At 43.9% G+C, this 25160-nt stretch overlaps 1 protein-coding gene across 1 annotated transcript in view; it reads left to right on the top strand.

The window, feature by feature from the left end:
* The window catches only part of myo3a (myosin IIIA), a 336500-nt gene that overhangs the window by 292168 nt on the left and 19172 nt on the right, over positions 1-25160 (top strand). Inside the window, exons 34-36 of the mRNA XM_060920858.1 lie at positions 2887-3034; positions 5631-6040; positions 12510-12657. Of these exons, the coding sequence (XP_060776841.1) occupies positions 2887-3034; positions 5631-6040; positions 12510-12657 (706 nt within the window). The remainder of the gene's footprint in view (positions 1-2886; positions 3035-5630; positions 6041-12509; positions 12658-25160) is intronic.

Below are 25160 nucleotides of genomic sequence, written 5' to 3'. Positions count from 1 at the left end.
CTTATCCTCCCCCCCCCCCCCCAGAGAGGAGGTGTACAGTCTGATGGCATGAGGGACAAAGGAGTTTTTAAGTCTGTTAGTCCTGCACTTGGGAAGGAACATTTTGTCACTGAACAGGCTCCTCTGGTTGCTGATGATGGTGTGCAGAGGGTGGCTGGCATTGTCCATGATGTTCAGTAGTTTGTCCATAGTCCTCTTCTCTGCCACCATCACCAGAGAGTCCAGTGACCACAGAGCTGGCCGCCCGATCAGTTTGTCCAGCCTGGATGTGTCCTTCTTGGATGTGCTGCCCCTCCCCCCCAGCACACCACGGTGTAAAACAGGACACTGGTGACCACGGACTGACAGAACATACACAGGAGTTTCCTGCAGAGGTTAAAGGACCGCAGCCTCCTCGGGAAGTATAGCCTGCTCTGTCCTCTCCTGTACAAGTGGTTGGTGCTGCAAGTCCAGTCCAGCTTGCTGTCCAGCCACAGCCCAAGGTACTTGTAGGAATCCACAGCCTCCACCTCGACTCCCTCAATCAGAACTGGACGTGACCTTGGTCTGGACCTCCCAAAGTCAATGACCAGCTCCTTGGTCTTCAAGGTGTTGAGCTGCAGATGGTTCTTGTTGCACCAGACGGCAAAGTCCCTCACCAGGCTCCTATACTGCTCCTCTCTGTCATCCCTGATACACCCCATGATGGCTATGTCATTGGCGAACTTCTGAATGTGACACAGCTCCGAGTTGTAGCAGAAGTCCGCGGTGTACAGGGTGAAGAGAAGAGGGGCCAGCACCGTGCCCTGGGATGCTCCAGTGCTGCTAATCACAGTGTCAGATGTGATGTCCTTCAGCCTGACATACTGCGGCCTGTTGGTGAGGTAGCTGGAGATCCAGCTGACCAGGCTGGGGTCTACTCACATCCTGTTCAGTTTGTCCTGAAGCATAAGGGACTGGATGGTGTTGAAGGCACTTGAGAAGTCCAAGAAGAGGATCCTCACTGTGCCATTTCCCTTATCCAGATGCGAGTTGGCTTGGTGTAGCAGGTAGAGGATGGCGTCTTCCACACCAACACCTGCCCAGTATGCAAACTGCAGACAGTCCTGGGCATGTTGCACCTGGGGTCTGAGGAGACTGAGGAAGAGCCACTCCAACATCATCAGATGTGAAGTGAGTGCCACTGGTCGGAAATCGTTCAGCTCACTGGGCCTGTTCTTCTTGGGAACTGGAACGATGCATGATGTCTTCCAGAGGGTGGGCACTCTCCCCAGCTGCAGTCTGAGGTTGAAGATGCATTGGAGTGGTTCACCCAGTTCAGCAGTGCAGGTCTTCAGTAGTCAGGGGCACATCTTGTCTGGGCCTGCTGCTTTCCTGGGGTTGAAGCTTCCTCAGTTGACCTCTGACCTGGTCTGCAGTAATGTATGGAGGAGTCTGTGTTGAGGTGGGGGAGGAGGGGGAGGAGGGGGCTGCTGCGATGACTGGGGGGAGGTGTGTTGAGGGAAGAAGGAGAGATGGCTACAGTGAGGGGGAGGGTGGGGGGTGTGGGCTGGTTGAACCGGTTGAAGAAGTCTTTCAGCTCGTTCACCCTCTCCACTGTCCCCTCAATGACTCTGGTCTTTGTGTTGTGGCCTGTGATTGTTTTCACACCTTCCCAGACCTGTTTTCACACCTTCCCAGACATGCTGTTCAACTTCAGCTTCTGCTCCACCTTTGTCTTGTAGCTGTCCTTAGCTTCCCTCACTCAGCATTTCACCTCCTGCTGTGCTGCTTTCATCGCCTCCCTGTCCCTGCTCCTGAAGGCACCCTTCTTCCTGTTGAGGACAGCTTTGACTTCCTGTGTTACCCATAGCTTGTTATTAGGGTAACACCGTACAGTCTTAGCAGGGGAGACCATGTTTGCACAGAAGTTGAGATAATCTGTCAGACAGTGTGTCAGCCCCTCTGTGTCCTCACAGTGTGGGCTAAGCAGCACATCCCAGTCCGTGGTGTCATAACAGTCTCTGAGGGCATCTTCCATTTCAGGGGACCACCTCCTGATGGAGCTAGTTGTTGCAGGCTACCTTTGGACCAGGGGGGAGTACTTCGGCTGTAGACAAACCAGGTTGTGGTCAGACTTCCCTAGTGGGGGGAGGGGTGTGACTCTGTATGCATCCCTCACATTAGCATACAGCAAGTCAATTGTCCTGTTGTTCCTTGCTGGACAGTCCACAACCTGGTAAAAAGCAGCCAAAGTAGAGTCCAAAGTAGCGTGATTAAAGTCCCCAGAAATTATCATAAATGCCTCAGGGTGCTGGGTCTGCAGCCTTGTTGTGACAGAGTGAATCCTCTCACATGCAGCGGCTGCGTCTTCCCTCGGAGGAATGTAAACACAGATGGTGATCACGTGACTGAACTCCCTCGGCAGATAATATGGCTGCAGGCTAACGGCTAGTAGCTCCAAGTCCAGGCAACATAAGACTGTCTTTATGGAGCTATGTCCCGGGTTACACTAGCGGTTGTTCACGTAGACGATGAGTCCCCCACCTTTGCCTTTCCCGCATGCATTAGTGTCTTTGTCGGCTCTCACAGCAGTGAATCCCTGCAGGTCCACGTTAGCATCTGGTACAAGGTGTGTTAGCCATGTCTCTGTAAAGATAAACAAGCTGCTCTCTCGGTAAATCTGCTGGTTGTTCAGTGCGGATAGCTCGTCGACCTTTTTCGGCAGTGAGTTCACATTCCCCATAATAACGGAGGGAATGGATTTTCGATTCTTATTCATTTTTGAGGAGTTCAACAATAACTGCCTGACCATTTTGTCTCCACATCCCTTGAGACACAGCAGAGTAAATGATGTCAGCTGTTTATGGCATACAGCACAGTTTCCTTTGGCAACTATGGCATTTTTTTCTTTGTCATTCTATCCAGATAAGCAGCATCTCTCAGGACTTCCTGGAGTTGCAGCAGAAGCTGAACCAGATCATCATGGCTCATCATGTCAACCCCAACAGCAATGGCATGTTTACAAAAGGAAAGGTCATGAACACTTCTCTGGGGACTGATCCACAGCCCTCAGGTAAAGCCTCACATCTCAGTCACAGCTAACACTGTATACAAGACTTATTACTAATACTTAGAACTATTTTCTTTGCTCATATGACAAAATAAAATATAACATGTTTAAAGGATACATCAGTACAAGAAGAGGCACAGCTCCAGGGTCTCCAGTTTGATACCTTCTTTCCACTAAAGCAAACTAGGTGCTAGTTCTGTACTGGTGCTACTACTGGTTCAGACCAGTTCAACTTTATTGGTTTATGACCAACTGGGAACATGTTTTTGAACCGGTTCTGTTCAGAATTCTTTGAACCTTGGTGCAAAGTGAACCGGCCAACGTTTTCACCAGTTTTGAGTGGAATCTTTGTAATCAAGGATGTGTCATGAACAAAGGGTGTTGCACAATTCACAATGGGAGTAAATAGTCATCACAAGATGGCAGTGCACATTGATTACCTCCACACTTTTGTTCTGTTATTGCAGATATTTGTTTATGGTCCATTTTTTTTTCCTGAAGATGTATCCTTTTCCATCGCATTCTCCATTGCTGTTCTCTGCTTCTTCTCTAAACTAATGACACGTCCGCTGATGTCATCATGGTCCGCACTGGAAGCTGTATTTTGGTTCCAGCTGGGAACTAACTTTTCAGGTTCCAGACCAATTTACTTTTGGTCGAACTGCTTTGAATGGTTCAACATTTGGTGCAGAACAAGAACAGAATCCATTCCCTGTTGGTCGAAAAGGGTTACTTGTGAACCATCGAAGAACTGAGTTGCTTTTTCATGGGCTAGAGAGCCATCACAGAGCTGTCATTACATCATTGGAGAAGCCATGGCCTAATGGTTAGAGAAGCTTTGGGACCAAAAGGTCATGGGTTCAATTCCAGTCCAAAGACATGCAGATTAGGTTAACAGGTTGATAGGCATATGAACCAATGGTCATAAATTGTCCTTATGAACGCTCCCCATCTTTGTGTGTAGTGTGCCAAGGATATCTGTCAAGGAAGAAATAATATGCCATGCAAAAGGAGAACAAAAAGTATGCAGATGTTAAATTCAGATTTGATATTAAGATTTTACTTTTGGTTTTAAAATCCTTTTTATGATAAAGTACGCAGTTACTTATCAGAACTTCTAATTCTCTATATTCCTGCATGTAACCAATGTTCTGCTGATGAGCCACTTTTAGTTGCACCGTGCACCAGGCAGAAAAGGTGGGGGATCAGGCTTTTAGTGCTATTGCTCCTAGGCTTTTGAATAGCCTCCATTTCAATGTCAGAACAGCTCCTTCTCTTCCTGTGTTTAAACCCAGACTAAAAACTTGTTTTTTTTCTATTGTTTTTAACTGTTCTTCATTATCTCTTTTTTTATATTGTACCTTTTATCTTGCCTTTTGTTGCTGATTGTTTGTTTGTTTTTGTTTTGTTTTGTTTTGTTTTTGCATGGCACTGTCTAGAGTGGTTTAATAACCCTAACCCATGACTACATCATTGTTTGTTTACCGTAATGCATTATTGGTGATACCCAGGGTTAGCTCTGCTGTATTGTTTACTTTCGCCTTTGTTAAGCACTGCATTGTTCTGTCTAACCGGTGTAAACCATGCCACCTAAAGTGAACTTACTGTGTCTTCACAACAATGAGAACACCTAATTTGAGCTTTTATCAGCTTCCAGTCAAGAATAAGAGAAGATAGAAATGGATAAGTTTAATCCGCAATGAAAACCTTCGAACTGAATCGAAATGGACAAGTGTTTGTAGCTTATATTTCTCTGGTGGGAAAAACACGTACTTAAACTGTGACCCAGCAATATTTCCAAGGTCTGTGGAATGGCCTTCGGTTATAGAAGATTATAACAATCGACAGTCGTTAATTGTCTGAAATTAGCGATATTCCAAAGCCTGTAAAACAAAGAAGCATTCTTCAGACTTTGCCTCTCAATGTACCAAAGCACTCTGCAGCCGAACGAGCCTGTCGGGCCGATAAAACTCCCAAACCACCAAGGGTTCTCTTTCAGGTATCTATAATGTTCAATGTACCTCACTAGTGGCATTTATTGAAGTAAATGCATTTATACTGAACAGGACACGGCGGATCAGCAGGTTTCCAAAGATTTTGGGTTTTTTTTGTAATGTTTCCTGATATCAAGTTTTATTTAAATAATCATTCATTTATAAATGTTTTGATGAGATTCTGAGATTTGATGTTGTTGTTGTACAGTGCAGTAGACTCAGTCAATCTCTTGGTTGTATGAATTCTTGTCACTTATATCTCACCTTCTCACCAAGCTTGATTTGAATTCTGATGTAAACCCTTGACATGTTATCAACCTCTTTAAATCATCAATTTCATTGTCTCCCATGACAGAGCACAGCAAAATCGCTCCTCTCACATCGCTCTCATGTAAAATTAATCTGATATCCGCTATATTGTCCAACTACTGACCCTGGCTATCCCCCATAATGCATTGCAGTAAACAAGTGATGATGTAGTTATGCTTGGGGGCTATTGTATTTTATTTATTTTCCTGTCATGTTTGCTTTGTTCAGCACTTTGGTATGGCATTGACTTGTCATTTAAATGTGCTATATAAATACATTTGATTGATTTGATACAGAAGAAGTAAAAGATTCATCCAAGGAGGATGGAGCAAAAGAGCCTGAGAACAGTGAAGAAAAGGCCACTTCATCTTCAGATGAACCTGAAGCTGCTTCACCAATCTCTGGAGAAGACTCTGCACCAAATGAGGCCACAGTGGAGGAAGTAAAGGCTGAGAAGGATCCGTCTAAAGAAGAGAAGCAAGCAGAGGCAGGACAGGTGATGGAAGATGGGCAGAACACTTCTCAGAGTCAAAATGATGGATCTGAAAACCAGGCTAAATCAGGAGCAGAGGAGCAAACAGCAGAGCCTATGTCTGAGAAGCAGAACGGAGAGGGAGAAAGGTCGGACGAGGTCCAGGATGCTGAGTCAAAGCAAAATGATGTCGAGCAAGCACAGAAGAACGATTTTGAAAGTTTCTCGAAAAATGTGAGTAGAAACCTTCTTCAGACAGAAGATGATCCAATAGTGCCTTCAGGAAGTTAATCAGTTGATAAGGGCTTCATATCAAGAACCAGTTTATGTATCGGTATAATAGGGCTGGGTTAAATCCAGGAAGTGGAACCAAAATAGATCATTTGGGTGTCACGAGGCCAAGCAATAGGATCATTCTACAGGTTACAGGCCATAAATGGCATGGTTTAAAGTTTGTATTTGTGACATGGTCTGAGGAAAGCTGTCGCATGTCACTACAATTTAAAAAAGGAGAAAAAAAATTTCAGTTTTAGACCAGAAACAGTGTTTTTCTATCAGTAGCATAGTGTGTGTTGATATTTTACCAAAATAATGTGGGAAAATTATTATTTAGGGTGTTTTCTGACCTGATCTTGCACTGAAAAAAGCCCACTGAATCTACATAGTTCAGATGTTTACATCGGTTCCACATGAATGAACTGAGTTTTTAGTGATAAAAAATGGTTATGTATTTATCATAAGTATTCATCTTATTGTTTGAGTCATAATAATAAAAAAAAATTGCACCTTTAAAGTTGTAGGCATGTTGTGTAAATCAAATGGTGCTAACCCTCTAAAAATCTATTTTAATTACAGCTTGTAACACAACAAAACAGAACAAACACCAAGGGGGATGAATACTTTTGCAAGACCCTGTTTTACAATGTTATTTCATAGTTTTGATGTCTTCAGTATTGTTCCACAATGTAGAAATTAGTCAAAATACAGAAAAACCTATGAATGAGCAGAGTAGGGGTGTACAAACTTTTGAGTTATACGGTATATGTGCTTTTCTCATGATTTGAGCCTGTTTTTGAAGGGTTTCACACTATAGTAAAAAGGAATTGGCTGGGTTTGTGATCAGATACTGGCTGTAAAAATGTCTACTCCATCATAAGAAAGTTTTAAAATGTTGAAATGACCTCAGGTTTTTCAGACTTGCAGTTTTCAGGTTGCCACCCATATGGAAATGAACATGGCCATTTAGTCCATATATGGTAACAAGAGCAGCTCACAGTGCACCTGTGACCATATGGAAATGGGGGAAAAAAAGGAAGCCATTTGTATACATACTGTATGTGAGTACACAGGCACTCACATACAGATGCACACTCACACGCAGGATGTACGTGCGGTGGAAGCCAGCTTTAGAATAGCAAACCAATCCAAAATGAGGGACCGGAATCGTAGTCAAAGAACAAACTAGGGTCGGGCGATCAGTGAACAGAGTAACGTGGGCAAAACAGAAATTGAGGAAATGAGAAAACACTAGCAAAGATCAAACAGGCAGAAAGGCAGTCAGAGAATAACAAGGTTTGGTATGTATGGAAAAACCAGAATGATACTTTGCAATGTATGCTTGTGTGCCTGGGGTTTAAATACTAAGACAGTTGATGAGGAAATGAATGTCAGCTGAGAGTCAGAAGGTGGGAGATGGAGGGCGCTGTGTGTGCTGGGAGTTGTAGTCCGAGCTGTCCATGTTTGTAGTCTGCTTGTCTCCAGCGGGTTTACTGACAGAGCGCCCCCCCCACCAAGGAGCTACCTCTGGGAGCTATACTCTTTCGGGGGCGTCCTCGACCTCTGGGTACTGGCTTGCTGGGGTGTTGGGTGTGGAAGTCTTGCTTGAGCAGAGGGTTGAGGATGTCCTTGGACTTTACCCCACTTTGTTCTTCCAGCCCATACCCTTCCCAATCTACCACATACTCAATCTGGCCGCCTCTTCGCCTGGAGTCAAGGATTTTGTTGACCCAGTAGATGGGTTCCCCGTCGAGATTCAGAGAAGGGTGATCTTGAGTGGGTATGTTGTCGGAGAGCGGACCTGGGATGATGGGTTTGAGATTGGAGACGTGGAAAGTGGGAGAGACTCTGCTGTGTGGTAGAAGTTCTAGACGATATGAGACATCGTTGATGCGCCATAACACCTTGAAGGGTCTAATGTAGCATGGTTGTAGTTTCTTACAGGCATGTGTCTCTCATAGGTTCTTAGTTGTCACCCATACTCGATCACCGGGAAGATAGGTGGGAGTCTCTCCTCTGTCGATCGGCATACGTCTTGTACTTGGCACAGATGACCTCTAGCCACTGATAGACCTCTTCCCAAATGGTTTGGCTGCGCTGGAACCACTTATCTACTGCCTGTACCTGATTGGGTGTGTTGTCCCAGGGGAACAAGGGTGGTTGGTAGCAAAGTATGTACTGGAAAGGCGTTAGCTGAGTCACAGAATGCTTTAGGGAGTTCTGCGCATACTCGGCCCATGGCAGGAAACGTGCCCAGTCCCCCTGCTTGTGCATGCAGTAGATTCACAGGAAGCAGCCGATTTCCTGGTTGGCTCATTCTACCTGCCTGTTGGACTGGGGGTGGTAGCCGGATGTGAGGCTAATGGACACCCCCAACCTCTCCATGAAGCAGGACCAGAACTTGGAGATAAATGTGGGCCTCGGTCACTGACTATGTTTTTAGGGATGCCGTAGTATTGGAATACTTGTTGTAAAAGAAGCTCAGCCATTTGGGCAGCCGTAGGGATACCTGGAAGAGGGATGAACCTCAAAGCTTTCAAGAACCGATCGATGGTGACGATGATTGTGGTATTGTTTTGTGATGAGGGGAGGTCTGTGATGAAGTCAATCACCAAGTGTGACCAGAGTCGCTGCGGGACAGGTAGAGGCATAAGTTTGCCAGCTGGAGGAGCTCGAGGAACCTTGGCCTGGGCACAGTCAGAACAGGAAGAGACGAACCGGTTGATTTCGGTCAGCATGTTGCCCCACCAGTACCTATTCTTCAGCATCTGGTAGGTACGTTGACTGTTGGGATGACCAGCAGCAGGAGAGGAGTGTGCCCAGGTGATGAATTTGCTGCATAGATGTGCTGGCACAAAGAGAAGACCAGATGGGATGTGATTGGGTACAGATTGTGGTTGAAACTTACGGATTTCACTGTCCAGATCCCACGTGATGGATTGCACAAAGTGCTGAGTCGGGATGATGGGTTGAGGTTCTGTGTCTTTGGGAGATTGTTCTACAGCCCGGGACAGAGCATCCGCCTTGGTGTTCTTGGACCCTGGTCGGAAGGAGATAGAGAAATAAAATGGGTGAAGAACAACGCCCACCTGGCCTGACGTGGATTCAACCTCTTGGCCTTCTTGAGATACTCTAGGTTCTTATGGTCAGTTAGGATGATGAATGGATGAGTTGCTCCCTCCAACTAGTCTCGCCATTCCTTCAAGGCTAGTTTGATGGCCAGCAGCTCTCGATTGCCCACGTCATAATTCCTCTTGGCAGGGGTTAGCTTCTTGGAGAAGAAAGCCACTGGATGTAGTTTTGGGTTTTCCCCAAACCGCTGGGACAGGATGGCTCCTACTCCTGTGTTGGAGGCGTCTACCTCCACGATGAATGGTTTCGTGGGGTCTGGACGCTGGAGAATTGGAGCTGACATGAAGGTGGTTTTCAGCTTGCTGAAGGCTTCTTCTGCTTGAGGATTCGATCGGAGGCACTTGGGACCCTTTCTCAGGAGAGTGGTCAATGGAGTGGCCAAGATGCTGAAGTTCCTGATAAAACAATGGTAGAAGTTGGCAAAACCTAGAAATCTCTGGAGGTCCTTGACTGACTTAGGTTGGGGCCACGAGGTAACGGCCGAGACTTTGGTTGAGTCCATGCTGACCCTTTCTGAGCTAATAATGTAGCCCAGGAAGGAGATCTTGTCTTGGTGGAATTCACATTTTTCGGCTTTGACATAGAGGTGGCTCTCCAGCAACCATTTGAGGACAGTTCTGACATGGCCCTGATGACTGGGGCAATCTGAGGAATAGATCAAGATGTCATCTATGTAGGCAATGACATATTTTCCCAGCATGTCCCGCAGCACGTCATTGATGAAACTTTGGAACATGCTGGGAGCCAAAGATAGGCCATGTGGCATAACCCGATATTCAAAGTGACCAGTGGTTTTGCTGAAGGCGGTCTTCCACTCGTCACCTCGTTTAATCCGGATCAGGTTGTAGGCACTTCGAAGATCCAGCTTTGGAAAATGCCTTGGCCAATCTGAGTTGCTCCAGAGCTGCCAGAACCAGAGGGAGAGGATACGGATATTTAACAGTGACTTCATTAAGCCCTCTATAGTCTATGTAGGGTCGAAGTCCACCTCCTCGTTTCTCCATGAAGAAGAAGCCGGCCGAGGCAGGAGATTTTGACAGCCGGATGTAATCTTGTTTGAGAGTCTCCTGGATGTACTCCTCCATGGCAGTGTGTCCTTTCTGGGAAAGGGGATAGATGCTACCTAGTGGTGGCACCATGCCTGGCAAAAGCTCAATGGCACAGTTGCAGAGCCTATGCGGTGGTAGCCCGCAGGCCTTCCCCTTGCTGAAGACCTCAGAAAGATACTGGTAGCATTCTGGAATGTTGTCTATGGAGTCAGGGAATGGGCTCTCAACTGAGGTGGAGGAGACAATGAGTTGGAGATGACAGAGACAGCTCTGAAAGCATGTAGGTGACCACTGGAGTATCTCCTTGTTCTGCCATGAGATGAGGGGATCATGCAGTTGTAACCAGGGGTAGCCGAGGATGATATCATGATGGTCAGTGGTTGTGATGTACAAAGAGATTAGTTTGTGATGTAGGGCCCCCACTTAGCATAGTCCGTATGCTAAGTGCACTTTTCAGAGAGGTGACTGGCAGGTTGAGCTTTTGCATGAGGGCTTCGCTGATGAAGTTCCCCTCTACTCTTGAATCTATGAAGGTGGATAGGACATAAGTGGAAGATGCCATCTTCAGTAACACTGGGATTTTGAAGGATTTAGAGTTAAGCTTTCTCACCGGACTTTGGGCTGGAACAGGTCTCTCAGTTGAGGTTCCCCAGACAGGTCAAACTGGGCAGTGTTGGATGTCATGACCAGCACTCCCACAGTAGAAGCACAAACACTCCTTGCACCTTCTGGCATGCTCAGCGCGGGACAACCGTGTGTGTGACAGCTCCATGGGTGCGTGGTCCTTGGGAGGCGACGTTGGCTTCTTCTCCATGAGGAGCAAAGGCCGGTGCTTCAACAGCTGGTCAAGACATATGGCCAGTTCGATCAGGGCATCCAGTGAGAGGTTCTCATCCCTATATGCCAGCTTGCTGAGTATTCAAGGCGCAGTCTCTGGCGAAAGACCGCTTTGAGTGCTGGGTTATTCCATCCACTGGAGGCTGCAAGAATCCTGAAATCCAGGGCATACTCGGTGATGCCCTGTGAGCTGGTGAGAAGGCTTTCCCCAACTGCGATTCCCTTGGACTCATGATCTAATACCTTTTTGAATAGGGAGAGGAACTGTTCATATGAACCCGTTGGCTTTCCACCTTTGTTCCAGATGGCTGTAGCCCAGCAGAGTGCTTTGCTGGTGAGGAGAGACAGAAATTTAGCGAGTTTGTGTTCTTCCGGAATATCCGGCATGGTGGCTAAATAAAATGAGCATTGTAACAAGAAGCCCTTACATGCGGCAGGATCGCCAGCGAACTTTTCTGGTGCAGGGAGTTGCAACGCCGAGCGAGGAGGAGATTCAGTGCATGCTAGGAGGGCCTGTGACATAACAGTTGTTAGCTGCGTCATCCTGATGTTCAGATCGGCGAGCATCTGTTGATGATCTCCTAGCAGTCGCCCCTCTGCATTGACGGCCGTCTGTTTGTGATCCTCCACTACATCCATGCTGGTGAAGTATCCTGCGAGTATGCAGGCACTTGCGGATGTACGTGTGGTGGAAGACAGCTTTAGAATAGCAAACCAAGCCAAAATGAGAGACAGGAATCGTAGTCAAAGAACAAACTAGGGTTGGGTGATCGGTAAACAGAGTAACGTGGGCAACACAGAAATCAAGGAAACAAGAAAACACTAGCAAAATTAAAACAGGCAGAAAGGCAGTCAGAGAATAACAAGGTTTGGTATGTACGGAAAAACCAGAATGATACTTCACAATGTGTGTTTGTGTGACTGGGGTTTAAATACTAAGACAGGTGATGAGGAAATGAATGTCAGCTGAGAGTCAGAAGGCGGGAGATAGAGGGTGCTGTGTGTGCTGGGAGTTGTAGTCTGAGCTGTCCATGTTTGTCGTCTGCTCGTCTCCAGCGGGTTTACTGACATTGTACATATAGTATAATTGCCTATATTTGTGCACGTTTTGAGCTAATTCGAAAAGATTTCTATTCACACTTTTTAATTAATACTAATAAGTGTTTGTAATCTTCGAACCAGCTAATTAGCCAACGTGATATGATTTAGCTTTATTGATTGAGTGATATTACACCACAGTGCTGCTGGATTTTCGATTCTGATTAATTTTTGAGGAGTTCAACAATAATTGCCTGACCGTTTTGTCTCCACATCTGAGACACAGCAGAGTAAATGATGTCAGCTGTTTATGGCATACAGCACAGTTTCCTTTGGCAGCCATGATATTTTTTCTTTGTCATTCTATCCAGATAAGCAACATCTCTCAGGACTTCCTGGAGTTGCAGCAGAAGCTGAACCAGATCATCATGGCTCATCATGTCAACCCCACCAACAACGGCATGTTTACAAAAGGACAGGTCATGAATGCTCCTCTGGGGACTGATCCACAGCCCTCAGGTAAAGCCTCACATCTCAGTCACAGCTAACACAGTATACAAGACTTATTACTAATACTTAGAACTATTTTCTTTACTCATGTGACAGAATAAAATATAACATGTTTAGAGGATACATCAGTACAAGAAGAGGCACAGCTCCAGGGTCTCCAGTTTGATACCTTCTTTCCACTAAAGCAAACTAGGTGCTACTACTGGCTCAGACCAGTTCAACTTTATTGCTTTTCGACCAACTGGGAATGTGTTTTTGAACCGGTTCCGTTCAGGATTCTTTGAACCTTGGTGCAAAGTGAACCGGCCAACATTTTGAGTAGAATCGTTGTAAACAAGGATGCGTCATGAATGAAGGGTGTTGCACAATTCACAACGGGAGTAAATAGTCATCACAAGATGGTGGTGTGCATTGGTTACCTCCACGCTTTAGTTCTGTTATTGCAGATATTTGTTTTTGGTCCTTTTTTTTTCTGAAGATGTATCCTTTTCCATTGCATTCTCCATTGCTGTGCTCTGCTTCCTCTCTAAACTAATGACACGCCCACTGATGTCATCATGGTCTGCACTGGAAGCTATATTTTGGTTCCAGCTGGGAACTAACTTTTCAGGTTCCAGACCAATTTATTTTTGGTCGAAATGCTTTTAATGGTTCAACATTTGGTGCAGAACAAGAACAGAAACCATTCCTTGTTGGTCAAAAAGGGTTACTTCTGAACCTTCTAAGAACAGAGTTGCTTTTTCATGGGCTAGAGAGCTGTCACAGAGCTGTCATTACATCATTGGGGAAGCCATGGCCTAATTGTTAGAGAAGCAGGTTTGGGACCAAAAGGTCACCAGTTCAGTCCTAGGCTGCGCTGGGTATGTTGTACGTCGCTCTGGATAAGAGTGTCTGCCTCAATGCCATGAACATAATATGATGTACATTACTTTCCCATTGGTGGTTTAGTGGTTAGCACTGTTACAGTACCTCACAGCAAGAAGGTTCTGGGTTCGAGCCCAGTGTCCAACGGGGAGTGTGAATTGTTGTTTGCCTCTATGTGTCAGCCCTGAGAAGAACCTGTCCTGGGTGTACCCTGCCTCTCACCCATAGAGGCTCCAGGCTCCAGCTTGCCCATGACCTTGCACAGGATAAGCAGTTATGACTGGATGGATGGATGGATGGATGGATTAGTCTGACTAGATGCTGCACTAAATCTGGTTTTTATGGCAGTCACAAAGTTTTGGCTGGTCTTGTTGGTCATGATAATCCCAACCCAGCCCTTGACATAAATGGTTCTTGGTTCAAGACCAGCAAAATGTTAGTGCTGCTCTGGAACCAGTTTGGGACCAATAATTTCTTTTTTTTTTCTGTTGTACCTTAACTTACCCCAAAAAGATGTGAAGAAAAATAATGCTGCGTTCAGTTTTACTCGGAATTGGGAAGTCGTAGCTTGGACGCATGTCATTTTCTATATTCAAGATATAAAATAAGGGAGAAAAAAAAAAACATAGACATCTCAATGAAAGCTTGTTTTTTGTGGCCTCTATCTGAGCACCAAAAACTTGTGAACAAGCAATGAGCTAGCCAGCTGACACTGGTGATGTAAGTGATAACTTTGTGATATTTTTTATCTCCTCAAAACAGTGAAACAAATGCTTTAATAATCTGGTTTTAAAGTAGAGAAGACAGTGTGAGTGGCCATTTTAATATGACATCTTGTTTTTGTGCTGAAATCCTTTCCAAGAGGGCGTTTTCTTTTCTTTTTTTTTCCCCTTATGTGAGGTTGGAAATTACAAGTTATAAGATTTGGCAAACAACCAGACAACTAGGAAATCAGCAAATCAGTCAGTTTTCCGAATCACATGGTACTGTGACATCTCACCAGGGATGTCCTTTAGATATTCAGCTTTTAGCCTGACTTCTTAGCTAGATCCTTCTGCATCATTTTAACTTCTCTCTTAACATACTATCTTAGTGTACCTTATTTTTCCCTTTACAACAATGTGCTCCTGTAACATTCACATCAGGAGCCTCATGTGCAACCCGCGGCAGGTGCCGAGTCTTTGTTCCAGTCAGTTCGAGTTACTTTCCTGCTGCAGATCATATCAAGGAATGAAAGTCCTCTTTTAATCGCTGGGCCCGATTGTCTGCAACACAGGAGATGTCAAGCGCTGAAGCAGGAAAGCCGCTTCTCGACAGGCCGTGTCATCAGAAAATTCGCTTTGTCGTGCACATCTGTTGTTCACTGGATTTCATCAGATGATAGGCTAGGTGTAATTGGTTTGGGAGGACGTGAAAGGAAAAAGAGCAGTAAATGTGCTTTAACGTTGCCCACTACTGTGGAGCTACAGAATCTATTATCTCAAAGGCCAAGAAGCATACAACAATATTTATCTATTTAGGAATGATGTTTTATTGTATTTTTGTTGTGAATGTTACGATATCAGTGTTTTTACCTGAAGTAAATGTACTTTAATGTTAAAATAATTGAAAACCGAAACATATGACACACAAATACAGTGGTGCTTGAAAGTTTGTGAACCCTTTAGAATTTTCTATATTTCTGCATAAATATAACCAAAAACATCATCAGATTTTCACACAAGTCCTAAAAGTAGATAAAGAGAACCCAGTTAAACAAATGAGACAAAAATATTATACTTGGTCATTTATTTATTGACAAAAATGATCCAATATAGTTAGTTTTTTTTTTCTTTTTTATCAGACATCTAGTTTTTAGGTTTGTTTACCTGACATGTTTCGACGTACGACTGTCGTCTTCCTCAGAGTGTCACCGGATGTTATTGGTGACGCATCTTTTATCAGCTGATGTTTCCGAAGGCGTGGCCTTCCTGTCTGGTTTGACAGGTCGGTCACGCCTTCTACTGTCTGTTCGTCCCCTGCAAGATAGCACTCCAGGTGTGGGAGAGCATGTATGCTCCCTCATCCCGGTTGATGGTCCACGGGCTTCGCTTACGGATCTCCATGGCCTCCCTGATCCAGCGCTGATGTTTGTTATCTTCTGTGCGGATGACTCTGGCATTCCCCCAGTCCATAATATGATTTTCCCTTTTGCAGTGATCTGTTATAGCTGACTTATAATTTTCCTGTTGTGCCTTTTCTTTTATTGTATATTAAAAATACATCACACAGAAGATGGGGACATCAAAATAAAAGTACACAGAAAACCCCCACACACCGACCAATATTTAAACTGGACTTCCAAACACCCCATAATGCACAAAATATCAGTAGTCAGAACATTACATGAACGCACAGCAATAATTACAGATCCACAGGACAAAGAACAGGAGGAACAACATATACAACACGCACTGAAGGCATGTCAATATCCACAATGGGCAATATCCAAAGGGGCGGAACAGGTCAAAAACAGTAAAACACAGAAGAAAGAGAAAAAACAAACCAACAAACAAGAACACAGGGGAGTAGTTACATTACCATACATTAGGGGAATAACTGAACGCATTCAAAGAGCAATGAGGAAACACAACATTAACACACCTGTAAAACCACACGCAACACTCCGTCAGATCCTGGTTCATCCCAAAGACAGAATACATCCGGACAACAGATGCAACACCATATATGAGATTCCATGTCAATTATGCAATAAAACTTACATCGGGGAGACAGGAAGGAGTTTCAACACAAGAAAAAATGAACATAAGAAAGAGTGCGAAAAGGAGACAGCTACAAGACAAACCCGAACAATAAAAGAAAAGGCACAACAGGAAAATTATAAGTCCGCTATAACAGATCACTGCAAAAGGGAAAATCATATTATGGACTGGGGGAATGCCAGAGTCATCCGCACAGAAGATAACAAACATCAGCGCTGGATCAGGGAGGCCATGGAGATCCGTAAGCGAAGCCCGAGGACCATCAACCGGGATGAGGGAGCATACATGCTCTCCCACACCTGGAGTGCTATCTTGCAGGGGACGAACAGACAGTAGAAGGCGTGACCGACCTGTCAAACCAGACAGGAAGGCCACGCCTTCGGAAACATCAGCTGATAAAAGATGCGTCACCAATAACATCCGGTGACACTCTGAGGAAGACGACAGTCGTACGTCGAAACATGTCAGGTAAACAAACCTAAAAACTAGTTGTCTGATAAAAAGAAAAAAAAAACTAACTATATTTAATATAAGACATAATGAACGTAATCGAAAGAAAAATGATCCAATATTACATATCTGTGAGTGGCAAAAGCATGTGGACCTTTGCTTTCAGTATCTGGTGTGACCCCCTTGTGCAGCAATAACTGCAACTAAACATTTCCGGTAACTGTTGATCAGTCCTGCACACCGGCTTGGAGGAATTTTAGCCTATTCCTCTGTACAGAACAACTCTGGGATGTTGGTGGGTTTCCTCACATGAACTGCTCGCTTCAGGTCCTTCCACAACATTTCGATTGGATTAAGGTCAGGACATTGACTTGGCCATTCCAAAACATTAACTTTTATTCTTCTTTAACCATTCTTTGGTAGAACGATTTGTGTGCTTAGGGTCATTGTCTTGCTGCATGACCCACCTTCTCTTGAGATTCAGTTCATGGACAGATGTCTTGACATTTTCCTTTAGAATTTGCTGGTATAATTCAGAATTCATTGTTCCATCAATGATGGCAAGCTGTCCTGGCCCAGATGCAAAAAACAGGCCCAAACCATGATACTACCGCCACCATGTTTCACAGATGGGATAAGGTTCTTATGCTGGAATGCAGTGTTTTCCTTTCTCCAAACATAACACTTCTCATTTAAACCAAATGAGAAACATTTTTCCAATAGCCTTCTGGCTTGTCCACATGATCTTTAGCAAACTGCAGATGAGCAGCAATGTTCTTTTTGCAGAGCAGTGGCTTTCTCCTTGCAACCCGGCCATGCACACCATTGTTGTTCAGTGTTCTCCTGATGGTGGACTCATGAACATTAACATTAACCAATGTGAGAGAGGCCTTCAGTTGCTTAGAAATTACCCTGGGTACCTTTGTGACCTCGCCAACTATTACACACCTTACTCTTGGAGTGATCTTTGTTGGTCAACCACTCCTGGGGAGGGTAACAATGGTCTTGAATTTCCTCCATTTGTACACAGTCTGTCTGACTGTGGATTGGTGGAGTCCAAACTCTTTAGAGATGGTTTTGTAACCTTTTCCAGCCTGATGAGCATCAACAACACTTTTTTTGAGGTCCTCAGAAATCTCCTTTGTTCATGCCATGATACACTTCCACAAACATGTGTTGTGAAGATCAGACTTTGATAGATCCCTGTTCTTTAAATAAAACAAGGTGCCCACTCACACCTGATTGTCATCCCATTGATTGAAAACACCTGACTCTAATTTCACCTTCAAATTAACTGCTAATCCTAGAGGTTCACATACTTTTGCCAATCACAGATATGTAATATTGGATCATTTTCCTCAATAAATAAGTGGCCAAGTATAATATTTTTGTCTCATTTGTTTAACTGGGTTCTCTTTATCTACTTTTAGGACTTGTGTGAAAATCTGATGATGTTTTAGATCATATTTAGATTAGAGATTAGATTAGATAAAACTTTATTGATCCCTTTGGGAGGGTTCCTTCAGGGAAATTAAGATTCCAGCAGCATCATTACAGATAAACAGAGAAAAGAAATAGAGAAAAACTTCTAGATAAATTAAAATAAATTAAGTATTCACATTTACAAATATAAAAAGAATAAGATATGGGGAAGAGAGGAAAGGGGGAGAGAGAGGAGGGGGGAAGGGGGGGCAGCAGGAGAGATATTGCACTTTATATTGCACATTATATTGCGCATTGTCTAGTATTACTTACTGTTAGGCTAGTCTACTACTCCTTCCCGTCCTCTGTCCTCCTGTTACCCCTCCTCCCCCCCAGAGAGGAGTTGTACAGTCTGATGGCATGAGGGACAAAGGAGTTTTTGAGTCTGTTCGTCCTGCACTTGGGAAGGAGCATTCTGTCACTGAACAGGCTCCTCTGGTTGCTGATGACGGTGTGCAGAGGGTGACTGGCCTTGTCCATGATGTTCAGTATTTTGTCCATAGACCTCTTCTCTGCCACCGTCACCAGAGAGTCCAGCTTCATGCCGACCACAGAGCCGGCCGCCTGATCAGTTTGTCCAGTCTGGATGTGTCCTTCTTGGATGTGCTGCCCCCCCAGCACACCACGGTGTAAAACAGGACACTGGCGACCACAGACTGATAGAACATTCACAGGAGTTTCCTGCAGATGTTAAAGGACCGCAGCCTCCTAAAGGCCTCTGCATGCTCTTGCAACAAGGCTTTCGCAGATAGCTTTTCGCAGACAGTTGTAATTTATCGTTGAGCGGGGAGTAATAGGCGTGCGTGATGTTATTCACCGCCACAATGCAAGGGGGCGCGAAGTCGCGAAATCGCTAGGAGTAGTTGGTGGGTGTGGTTAGTGGAGTGTTTATCCTCTGGTTACTTATAATGACTAGAACTGGAGTCGTACAGATGTACGTACTTCCTCACTTCCTCGATCAACCGCTCTTCGTGCTGCTCCATCTTCGCGCGTGTTTTTAAAAATGGCAGTCGTGAAAACAAAACAAACCGGGAAAGTAGGGAAGCAGAAGTGCGTATACAGCGGATGTAGAGTGGACCAATCAGAGCCCTCTTGTCTGCGATGCTGTCTGCGAGGCTGTCTGCGGTGGTCACAATTTTTGGGAGGTGCGCGCAGAGCGTCTGCGAAGGGGGGGCTTCGCAGACGCCATCTGCGATGCCATCTGCGATGCCATCTGCGAGGACTGGGTTGTCAGCATAAATTGGCCTTAAGGAAGTATAGCCTGCTCTGTCCTTTCCTGTATAAGTGATTGGTGTTGCAAGTCCAGACCAGCTTGCTGTCCAGCCACAGCCCGAGGTACTTGTAGGAATCCACAGCCTCCACCTCGACTCCCTTGGTCAGAACTGGTCATGACCTTGGTCTGGACCTCCCAAAGTCAATGACCAGCTCCTTGATCTTCGAGGTGTTGAGCTGCAGATGGTTCCTGTTGCACCACACAGCAAAGTCCCTCACCAGGCTCCTATACTCCTCCTCTCTGTCATCACTGCAGAAATATAGAAAATTCTAAAGGGTTCACAAACTTTCAAGCACCACTGTTGATTAAATTCATTTCAGTTATGAACCTTTTCATGATGGACGATGTGCAATATATCACAAGTTGAAGGTTTAATTCTTTCAGCACTTGCCTGATGTTTTGTCACAGTCATAGAAAAAGGTCTGACATAATAATAATAATAATAATAATAATAATAAACACAACCCCCCCCCCCCCTACACACACACACACACACACACACACACACACAATCATAATCAAACTTGATTATTGTTGCTCATTCCAAGACGTCGGAAATCTGAGTGGCCTTTTGAATATCAATCATATTTCTGTTTCTACAAAGGTCATTAAATGCTAATCATATTTCATGAGAAAAAACCTCCTGCAATTGCGCCTAGTGTTAATATGAACACTTTAAATTGGCTTCAGTCCTCTGAGCAATGAAGAATTACTGATGACCTTTTAGATACAAACTTCCTCCTCCTGCTGAATCTGGACAGCATTGATTAATCACCTTCATGCTAGCATTGACTACACTGACGCTAAGATAACAAATTAAAGAGTTCCTAATATCCATCATCTCAATTATCAAAGGGAGGTTTTACACCACAATGAAACCTTTGTTTTGTTTGCTGTTTGCTTTCATTTGGTTTGAATTCTCACTACATGCAATATTATTTGCCCCAGGATCAGTCTACACAATAGTTTTGTCTTTCTTGATGGTCACCATGTCAGATTCGTCAATCATACTGCCATAAATTCTAGCCATGTCTTGTTTGGGAGACTGGCAATACTCCAAGTTTGACCACAACCAATCATCATTCCAGTCCTTGCCAGAGTTCATGAAGTTATAAAAAACTAAGACTAAAACTCAAACTAGAAGTTTTGTGCCTCATTCTTGAGTGTGCTATTTGAGTCATTCCATGCAGTTTGACCTTCACAAGCATATAAATGATGTTTTGAAGAGAAAATATTACCTAATCTGAGAAAGCAAAAGGGTGTGCACTCTATTTCTGGCTGCAATTAACAGACACCTGTGGATTCGTCACAGGTTCACACATTCGCTCTTGGGCTCTCATAAAATCTTGATGTCAAGTGCAAAATTAAGCTTTTTTGGCATTAAATAATGACACAATTAGCAGCAAATTGACTGCTTCAAACTTCACGTTATGTGATTTTGTTTAAATCATAATCTCCTCCACAAATTTCGTGCTCTCAGTGGGAACTTCCAGTAAATATATATACAACTAGAAGGGCACTCAGTAGAGTGCATACCTCTACCAAGCCACATATTAGAATATCCAGATGTTTCCTAATAAAGAATGGTTAAGAGGGTTTTCTTAGACCTGCATTATTTTAGGCCTGGTATCATACTCTGCCTTATAGAGAGAGTGTTTCCAGATAGACAATTTGTATTAAAACTATGTCATGGAAGTCTGTACCACAAAAGTAGCCAAAAATATACTTACATGAAAGAAGTTGCCCTTAAACGCTTTTATTGCACAAAAATCAAACAAGCATGAGTGAATCCTGGAAAAACACTGAAGTCTGAATTCTTGTTTACGGTTTTTAAATCAGGTCCCTTTTTGGGAGACCCACCCTAGGACCGCCCCAAAACTAAATTCAAGTTTCAAGTTTATTTATTTGTACAGCGCTTTTAACAATAAACATTGTCGCAAAGCAGCTTTACAGAATTTGAGCGACTTAAAACATGAGCTAATTTTATCCCTAATCTATCCCCAATGAGCAAGCCTGTGGCGACGGTGGCAAGGAAAAACTCCCTCAGACGACATGAGGAAGAAACCTCGAGAGGAACCAGACTCAAAAGGGAACCCATCCTCATTTGGGCAACAACAGACAGCCTGACTATAATATTAACAGTTTTAACAGGTATAACCCTCAACTGTCCTCATGGGGCCGTCCTTCACAGGAGTGGGGCGATAAAACTCCGACCAGACACAGGGCACCAGGATGGATCAAGCAGGTCCGAGGGGCAGAAGAGGCCAGCATCTCAATCCCAGGATCAACATGTAACTCAGAGGGACAGATGGGGGGGGGAGAGAGAGAGAGAGAAAGAAAACACGTTGTTAGGAATGCCCTAAAAATGACAAGTATTAAATCTGTGTGGTAGGCTCGCAGAGACGAGAGTCTTTACATCAGGCATGACGCACAATGGCATGTTAATATGGTAAAAAATATATCATGACCTGCTCTGGCTGGATGCTTGATTGGGTGATGGGAGCACACTCCTCAGCAATGATGAGATGCAGATGGGACCCTTAGGCCTGGCCAAGACAATTCAGTTACATTTCACCGGGTCTGGGACATGCGACAGAATGTCTGACGGCCGATTCCCTGCAGGCTACGATAGCCAGTCGAGGTCCCCACCGTCTCCACCAAAAGATTTCCTGTTGACTCCATGTAACTCAGAGGGACAGATTTGGGGGGGGGGGGGAGAGAAAGAAAACACAGGTGGTTAGGTATGCCCAATGTCACCTGAATAAGTAGGAACAGTATACATATTGCACCGAGTACAAGCAGGGACTCCGGCAACTAACTATGACAGCATAACTAAAAGGAGAGAGCCAGAAGGTAACACAGGCATGAGGGAGCCCCGGGACATAAAGCAGCCAGCCACTGCACCGTCAACAAACTCGAGTGAGCAAGCGAGTGGGGACTGACAGCATCCATACATCCCAGTTTACCAAAACACTCTATGTCTGAGGACCCTCCAGATCTACTCCTTTACCTCATAAACACCATTAACAAAAGGCTTGACTAAACAGATATGTTTTCAGCCTAGACTTAAATGCTGAGACTGTGTCTGATTCCCGAACATTACTTGGAAGGCTGTTCCATAACAGTGGGGCTTTGTAAGAAAAGGCTCTGCCCCCTGATGTAGCCTTCACTATACGAGGTACCAGCAGATAGCCTGCACCTTTTGATCTAAGTAGGCGTGGCGGGTCATAGAGGAGCAGAAGTTCACTCAGGTACTGTGGTGCGAGACCATTTAGTGCTTTAAAGGTCAATAGTAGTATTTTATAATCAATACGAAATTTTATTGGGAGCCAATGCAGTGTGGATAAGACAGGCGTGATGTGGTCATATTTTCTAGTTCTAGTAAGAACTCTTGCTGCAGCATTTTGAACTAACTGGAGCTTGTTTATGCACTTATTGGAACATCCAGACAGTAAGGCATTACAATAATCCAACCTGGAGGTAACGAAAGCATGGACTAGTTTTTCTGCATCATGCAATGACATTAAATTTCTTATCTTTGCAATATTTCTGAGATGAAAGAAAGCTATCCGGGTGATGTTATCAATGTGAGTTTCGAATGAAAGACTGGGGTCAATAATCACTCCGAGGTCTTTTACTGCTGCACGTGAAGAAACAGAAAGGCCATCCAGAGTTACTGTGTAATCAGAAAACTTACTTCTAGCTGTATGTGGTCCTAGCACAAGTACTTCAGTCTTGTCAGAGTTAAGCAGAAGGAAATTTATAAGCATCCAGTGTCTAATGTCCTTAACACATTCCTCAATTTTATTAAGCTGGTGTCTCTCATCAGGTTTTGCAGAGACATACAACTGTGTGTCATCAGCATAACAGTGGAAACTAATACAATTTTTACGAATAATATCGCCCAGAGGTAACATATATAGAGAAAAAAGCAGTGGACCCAAGACAGAACCTTGTGGAACACCAAACTTTACCTCGGTACGTCTAGAAATATCACCATTTATATCAACATACTGATAACGATCAGTTAGATAAGACCTGAGCCAGGAGAGGGCCATTCCCTTAACTCCCACAACATTTTCTAGTCTATCCAGAAGAATGGAATGATCAATGGTATCAAATGCTGCACTAAGGTCAAGCAACACAAGTAGCGAGACAAAGCCCTGATCAGACGCCAACAGTAGGTCGTTTACTACTTTAACCAGTGCTGTCTCTGTGCTATGATGAGGTCTAAATCCTGACTGATACATTTCATGGATGTTATTCCTATGTAAATATGAGCATAACTGCTGTGCCACAGCTTTTTCAAGGATCTTGGAGATAAAGGGGAGGTTTGATATTGGCCGATAATTGGACAGCTGACAGGGATCAAGGTCAGGTTTTTTAATCAGGGGTTTGATAACTGCTAGTTTAAAGGATTTGGGTACATAGCCAATCATAAGAGAAGAATTTATTATTTTTAGAAGCGGTTCAATTACTCCAGGCATTATCTGTTTGAATAGATGTGTCGGTAAGGGATCTAGTACGCAAGTTGAGGCTTTTGATGTAGAGATTAATGAGAGTAATTCAGTTTCTTTTAGGGGAGTAAAACATTCTAACTGATGATCTGATACAGTTATATTGTTAACTACAAGGTCACTTTCATTGTCTAACCTTAAATTAGTAGTTTGAATTTTTTGTCGGATATTCTCAATTTTGTCATTAAAAAAAATTCATGAAGTCGTTGCTACTACATACTGCAGGTGTGCATGTGTTGATAGTGGACTTATTCCTGGTTAATTTTGCTACAGTATTAAATAGGAATCTAGGATTATTTTTGTTATCTTCTATTAGGGAGGAGAGATATGTTGATCTCGCAGCACTAAGAGCTTTTTTATACTTCAGGAAGCTCTCCTTCCACGCCAATTTGAACACTACCAATTTTGTTTGACGCCATTTACGTTCCAATTTTCGAGTGGTCTGTTTTAATGTGCGAGTGTCATCATTATACCAGGGTGCTAATTTTTTTGTCTCTGACCATTTTCCTTTTTAGAGGAGCTACATTATCTAAAGTATGGCGGAATGTTGACTCTAAGCATTCAGTTGCCTGATCGAGTTCTGCAGGGGCTGACAGTGACCCAATCAAAGTTGACAGCTCTGGGAGATCATTTATAAAGCTCTGTGCAGTAGTTGACGTGAAAGTACGTTTAATACAGTAGCGTGGTGAGGTGCATATATTATTACTCAGACATATTTTGAATGAGATGAGACAATGATCTGAGATAACTTCAGACTGTGGAAGTATGACTATATTGTCTACGTTTAATCTGAATGTTAGTATTAGATCAAGGGTGTGACCACCATTATGGGTCGGTCCTATGACATTCTGCTTAATCCCGACTGAATCTAAGATGGACACAAACGCTGTTTTTAAAGGGTCTTCTGGGTTATCGAAGTGAATATTAAAATCTCCGACAACTAAAGCTTTGTCTAAGGAAATAACCAAATCTGAGATAAAATCTGCAAATTCAGAAAGAAACTCAGAATATGGCCCCGGGGGCCTGTAAATAATAAGCAATGGAATTAACTGGGTAGACTTATTTTTTGAGGCTACATACATTATATGAGTATGAAGAACTTCAAATGTATTAGATTTATAACCAGGTTTGTGTGTTACACCTAGATAATCGTTATAAATAACC

Source organism: Neoarius graeffei, chromosome 5, assembly GCF_027579695.1.
Source record: "Neoarius graeffei isolate fNeoGra1 chromosome 5, fNeoGra1.pri, whole genome shotgun sequence".
Classification (NCBI taxonomy): domain Eukaryota; kingdom Metazoa; phylum Chordata; class Actinopteri; order Siluriformes; family Ariidae; genus Neoarius; species Neoarius graeffei.
Note: the sequence above shows the minus strand (reverse complement) of the source record. Positions and strands in the feature narration are given on the sequence as shown.